Genomic DNA, 6,784 nt, shown 5'->3' on the forward strand with positions numbered 1-6,784 from the left:
ACTCAATTTATAGTAACGAGAACATCATTGGATTTTGACCATGGAAAAAGAAAACACCTCTGAGTGGGGAGAAACTGTACACATGTTCTGTTTGTGGTCGAGGCTTCAGCCAATCTTCTGGCCTGTCTAAACACAAGTGCAGTCACAGCAGGAAGAAGCTGTGTAAATGTGGGGACTGTGGGGAGGGCATTTAATTTCCCCTGTGAGCTGGAAACTCATTAGCACTGTTACACTGGGGAGACGTTGTTCCTGTGCTCTGTGTGTGAGAAGGGCTTCACTCAGTCAGCGCACTTGCTGCAAAACCAGCGAGTTCACAGTGGGGAGAAGCCGTTCACTGCTCTGTTTGTGAGAAGGGCTTTACTGATTTGTCCAACCTGCTGAGACACAAGCAGGTTCATACTAATGAGAGACCTTTTAAATGTGCAAACACTGGGAAGTGCTGTAAAAGTTCCAGGGAACTGACACGCCATCAAAGTGCTCATACAGATGAGAGACCATTCAAGTGCTCTCACTGTGAGACTGGGTTTAAGCATTCATCTGAACTCGCTCTACATCAATGCACTCACACTGGAGAGAAGCCATTCATCTGCTCTGTGTGTCAGAAGAAGTTCACACAATTATCTCATCTTCAGTCACACCAGCGAGTTTACACTGGGGAGATACCATATGCCTGCTCCAAGTGTGAGAAGAAATTTGCTCATTCATCCCATCTGGTGAGACACCAGCGATGTCACAAGTAGTTCTGGTGTTGGGATTTTCCTGTTAATCACATCCAGAACTGACCCATGTATATCAGGCTCTATTTCTGCTGATGTTAATAAAATCCAACCAAGTTAAAGGTGCTAGCATTCTGGGTGTCAAATAAATCAGATATGTATCAATTGTACAGTGTGGTGAGTCTTTTTAATATCGAACACCAGTTTGTTATTTTTGAAAGGCTCTCCCTCTCTCCTGCCTCCTCCATCCTCACCTCCAACAATAAGTACAAGGAACACAAGCTTCTTTGTCACTAAGATTGAGACAATCTGATCAGCTCCCTGTCCTGTTTCCCTCTCTCTCATTCGCTCACTGGGACAAACTGCCTCAAAAGTTGTTCCATGTCTGAGCCCTGGGCATGTATGTGTCTTCACTCTCCCCCCATTTCCTATCATGATATGTGAGAGCTCACCTTGTCCAAGACACTCACTTCCTGCTCCAATGGCCCTATTCCCATGAAATGTCTGACCAGTGAACATCTCTATTTGCTGCATTTGTTAATGGTTGTCTTGCAGGTTTTGTTCCCTTTTACTTTAAACCTGCTATATTCATGATCCAACCCCACCATCCCTGCAAGTTACTGTCTTATTTTGAACCTGCCCTTCCCATCCAAAGTCCTGGAATGAATTGTTTCCTCCCAAATCCATGCCATATCTCCCAGCAGGCAATGTTTTAATACCCCAGACAGATTTCTGTCCCTGGCAAATTCAGGAAAATCTGCGCTTGTGGTCACATTCACCGTTTGATGGAGCAACATGCATTTGTGTGGAAAATTGGCACGTTGCTTCAAGTTTGATGTATAAATAATGACAAAACTTTTCACAATAATGGAAATCGAGTGAGTTGGAATGTTTGCTCATGCCTGATAATATCCTTCAGGAGAACATCTATTTCACATTAGATGCAGCAGCTTTCTGCCAATTGTAGGGGCATCCACCATGTATTAAAAACACTGCCATCCACAAGGTGTTGGAGCAGGAGTAGGCCATTCAATGAGATCATGGCAGATCTGATAACCCACTGTGCTGCCATTTCCCACAATCTTTAATTTCTCTACCGATTAAAAAGAATAATCTGCCTGTCTAAATCTAGTGAGCACAGGTCCTTGAGAGAATGAACTGGGAAAATAATAATGGGGAACCAGGAAATGGCAGAAGTGTTCAATAAATACACTACACCAGTCTTCACAGTAGAAGCCGCTTGTAGCTTTTCAAAATTGTTTAAAAGCGAAAAGGCAAGTAAAAGAATAGGAAATAAATGCAATGAATATCATTGGAGATGAAATGTTAGGAAATCTATTGGAGCTAAAGACCAATTAAAGGCTGGATCTGGTTGGTTACATCGTAGGATATGAAAGGAGCTAGCTGCAGAGATCGTGGATGCACTGGTAGTCATTTTACAAGAATCTTTAGAGTTTGGAAGAGTCCCAGGGGGTTAGAAAACTGCCAGCTTAGTACCTCTATATGGGAAAAAAAAGTTAACTGTAGACTATTTAGCTTAACATCCGTTACTGGATACAGCTTAGAGTCTATTATAATAAAAGGTGTAACAGCAGAACCAAGGATAGATCCTTGAGGGACAACCAAGTTCAGGGAATTTCGAGAGGAACATAAGAAATAGGAGCAGGAGTAAGCCATCTGGTCTGTCCAGCCTGCTCTGCCATTCGATAAGATCATGGCTGATCTTTCCATGGATTCAGCTCCACTTAACTGCCCACTCACCATAACCTTCATTTCCTTTACGGTTCGAAAATCTTTGCCTTAAAATCTGACGTAGTCTCAAATTCTTCACTGGGCAGGAAATTCCACAGATTCACAATCCTTTGGGAGAAGTTCCTTCTCAACTCAATCCTAAATGTGCTCCCCCTTAGTTGAGGTAATGCCCCCTAGTTCTAGTTCCACCCACCCAACATCCCTGCTTCTATCTTATCTATTCCTTTCATAATTGTATGAGTTCCCCTATCATTTTTCTAAATTTGAATGAATATAGTCCCAGTCTACTCAATCTCTCCTCATCAGCCATCTCAATTTTGGAATGCACCTAGTGAAACTCCTCTGTATGCCCTCCAGTGCCAGTGTATCCTTTCTCAAGTCAGAGGACCAAAAATGTACACAGTACTGTAGGTATGGCCTCACCAGCACGGTATCCAGCTGCAGTATAACCTCCCTATTTTTAAACTCCATCCCTTTACCAATGAAGGACACTATTCCATTTGCCTTCTTAATTAACTGCATCTGCAAACTAACTTTTTTTATTCGTCACCCAGGTCCCTCTCCACAGCAGTACGCAGCAATATTTAACAATTTAAATTGTAGTCAATTTTGCTGTTATTCCGACCAAAATGGATAACCTCAATATTGTACTCCATCTGCCAGACCCTTACCCATTCTCTGAACCTATCTATATCCCTGTGTAGACATTCAGTGTCCTCTGCACACTTCACTCTACCACTTATCTTTGTGAACTTTGACACACTACACTTGGTCCCCAACTCTTAATCATCAATGAAAGAGAGAGTGGAGATTGACAGTTTGCAAAGATGGTAGGATGAAGTGTCAGTCTTTCCCAAGAAGGTTGATGATGGCGGAATTATCAGTGAGAGGGACAGACCCAGGAGAAAGAGAATTGTTAACAATATGCATCACATGGATCAGCAGTTTAGTGGGAACATGGTAGAGGGACTAGGAGCTGTGTCTCATGAACAGGAGCTCTCTCAGGTTAAACTCATCACCAGTCATTGCTCTGTCGCTCTGTCTCTCTCTCTCTCTAGTGAGAGCACAGCCCTATGGTTCTCTGGGACTGTGGCAACTACTGCTTCAGGGGAGATACAACGCACTGCAAAAGGGACCAAATTTTATTTGAACTATTACCAAAAGACCACAAGGTATACGATCAGAATTAGACCATTCAGTCCATCAAATTTGTTCTGCCATTTAATCATGGCTGATGTGTTTCTCAAAACCATTCTCCTGCCTTCTCCCCATAACCCTTCATCCCCTCACTAATCAAGAAAACATCCATTGCTGTCTGAAATACGCTGAACGACTCGGCCTGCACAGCTCTCTGTGTCAATTAACTCTGCAGATTCACCACCCTCTGTCTGAAGAAATTCCTCCTTTTCTCAGTTCTAAAGTGTCATTCCTTCACTCTGAGGCGGTGCCCCCGAGTCCTGGTCTCTTCTATAGTGGAAACATCTTCTCCATGTCTACTAGATCCACGTCCCTCAGTATTCTGTAAGTTTCATTCAGATTCCCATCCCCCACCCCATCCTTCTAAACTCTATCAAGAACAGAGAGTCCTCAACCAATCCTCTTATGACAAGTCCTTCATCCATGTAATTATTCTTCTGGACCACCTCTGGACACCGTCCAACACCAGCATGTCTTTTCTCAGATACTGGGCCTAAAACTGCTCAAAAATTACAAATGCAATATGACCAGAGCCTTGTTTAGACTCAATAGTGCATCTCTGCTCCTGTTTTCCAGCTCTCTTGAAATGAATGCCTACATTGCATTTGCCTTCCTAACCACCAACTGAACCTGCACTTTAACCCTAAGAGAATCCTGAACTAGAACTCTCAAGTCCCTTTGTGATTCAGATTTCTAAAGCCTTTCCCCATTTCGAATATAGTCTATGCCTCTAGCTTTCTGATCAAAATGTATAACTTCACATTTTCCCTCATTGTATTCCACCTGCCACTTCTTTGTCCACTCTCCTAGCCTGTCCAAGTCACTCTGCAATCATCCTGCTTCCTGAATGTGACCTGTCCCTCCACCTATCATCGTGTCATCTGCAAACCTAGCAACAATGTCCTCAATTCCTTTGTCCAGATTGTTAATGAATAATGTGAATAATTGTGGTCCCAACACTGACCCCTGCTGAATGCCACTAGTCACTGGCTGCCATCCTGAAAAAGAGCCCTGTCAGTCAACCAATCCTCAAGATTTGTCAGTGTCTTGGCCCCGAAATCACGGGCTCTTATCTTATTTAGCAGCTTCCCATGTGGCATCTTGTCAAATGTCATGTGGAAGTCCAAACAGATCACTTCCACTAGCTCTCCTTTATGTAACTTGCTCAGCACCTCCTCAAGGACTTCTAAGATTTGTCAGGTATGACTTCCCATTGATGAAGCCGTGCTGACTCTACCAAGTACTCCATGATCACATCCTTACAATGACCTGCCACACTGTTTTTGACATAAAGCTGATTGACGTGAGTTTTATCCAAAATGTTAAAACTTTACCTTCTGTCCTGAATGTGATGAACTGCAAAATCCAATCGCTGTTGAGATGTGTGAACTCTGTGTTTTTTTCACAGTCTGGGCATTTAAAAGGTCTCTCATTAATGTGAGGTAATTGATGGGATGACATCTCCCTGGAAGTTTTAAAGCATTTTCCACAGTCTGGGCATTTAAAAGGTCTGTCTGCAGAATGAACACATTGATGGCATAGCAGTCCCGGAACTTTAACAGCACCTTCCGCAGTCCAGGCATTGAAATGATCTCTCCTCAGTGTGAACGAGCTGGTGTTGCAGCAGGTCAAATGACTGAGTGAGTCTCTTCCCACACACTGAGCAGGTGAATGGCCTGTTACTGGCGTGACAGCGTCGATGAGTTTCCAGCTCAGGTGGGGAAATGAATTCCTCCTCACAATCGCCACATTTTCACTGTTTCTCCCAAGTGTGACTGCATTTGTGGTTTGTGAAGCCTGATAATTGGCTGAAGCCTTGTCCACACACACAAAATATGTACGTTCCTCTCCAGGGCTGTTTCCTTCCATGTTCAAAATCGGATCACGTTCCAGTTGTGATAAAACAGGCAACTCCATCAGATCATGTTGTAATGGTTGGGTTTGTGAATCTTCCCCTTCTAATATCCTGTGAAATTGATGTTAAACAAACAACAATAGAGTGAGAGAGAATCTCTCACAAGACTCTGGCTTCTATGTGAAGGAAGGGACTGAAGGAGGAGGATTTTCAACACACACAACTTGACCATAACCTTATCAGAATCTTCCAAACACAGCCTCCAACACCGAAAAGCAGCAGGGTAGCAGGGAATGTGAACACCATCACCACCAAATTCCCTCCGGGTCACGCACCATCCTGACTTGTCTGACATCTGGCCCTGGTGGAGCAGAAATTCCTACAATTAAATAATGGCAAAACTGAAGTCTTTGTCTTCAGTCCCCAACACAAACTCCACTGCCTCACGACTGACTCCATCCCTCTCCCTGACAACTATCTGAGTCTGAACCAAACACATCGTAACCATGGTGAAATACTTCACACACCAAGATGACTTTTCAACCACACATACCCACTGTCACAAAGACTGCCCACTTCCACCCCAGTAACATCACCTGGCTCTTCTCAGTCTCTGCTCATCTGCTGCTGAATGTCTCATCCATTCCTTTGTTCCCTCTGGACTTAACTATCCTAACACATTCCCCACCGTCCTCTCACATTCCCCTCCCTGCACTTGTCTAACTTCCTCTGCCGCTATTAATGGATGTACTTGAGCTCTATTTAGTGTTTTATTCTTCCTTCCATTCACTGTATCCCAATGAGATTTTTACCACTGCCCATTTTCCCAAGCATGTGCTGCTGCCTTAGCAGCTTTATCTTCCCACACAAGCTCCCACAATGCTGTCAGGGAAGGAGTTACAGGTTATTCACCCAGTGATGTAATCCTGAGGTCATCCAAAACTCTGCTGCCTGTTTGAGTATTTGCATCAAGTCTGCTTCACCCAACACCTTGTGCTTCTGCAGCTAAACTTTAAGCTTTTCATTCTTCTATTCAATCTCTTGATAGTGTCCTTTTTCTCTTTCTCTGTAATGTCCTCCAGCCCTCTCAAAGGCAATTACAGATGGCCAATAAATGCTAACCGAGCCAGCGAAGCCCACATCCCAAGAATGAATTTTAACAAATGCCCTCCAAGATATCTGCATTACCTCTAATTCCAACCTCCTGAGCATTCTCAATTTTAACTGTTCCACATTTGGTGCCCTCAACCAGGCCATAAAGTGT

The 6,784-nt window shown here is 43.6% G+C and overlaps 2 protein-coding genes across 2 annotated transcripts in view; both read left to right on the forward strand.

The window, feature by feature from the left end:
* LOC125483821 (zinc finger protein 184-like) overlaps window positions 1-792 on the forward strand; it is a gene marked incomplete at its 5' end in the record, with an annotated part of 29,993 nt that extends 29,201 nt beyond the window's left edge. The window contains one exon of the mRNA XM_048600516.1: window positions 354-792. Coding sequence (XP_048456473.1) covers window positions 354-740 — 387 coding nt within the window. The remainder of the gene's footprint in view (window positions 1-353) is intronic.
* Window positions 793-1,888: 1,096 nt separating this feature from the next.
* The window catches only part of LOC109931188 (gastrula zinc finger protein XlCGF71.1-like), an 8,100-nt gene continuing 3,204 nt past the window's right edge, over window positions 1,889-6,784 (forward strand). The window contains exon 1 of the mRNA XM_048600517.1: window positions 1,889-1,994. Within this exon, the coding sequence (XP_048456474.1) occupies window positions 1,889-1,994 (106 nt within the window). The remainder of the gene's footprint in view (window positions 1,995-6,784) is intronic.

The sequence above is a fragment of the Rhincodon typus genome, chromosome 8, assembly GCF_021869965.1.
Source record: "Rhincodon typus isolate 14 chromosome 8, sRhiTyp1.1, whole genome shotgun sequence".
Lineage (NCBI taxonomy): Eukaryota > Metazoa > Chordata > Chondrichthyes > Orectolobiformes > Rhincodontidae > Rhincodon > Rhincodon typus.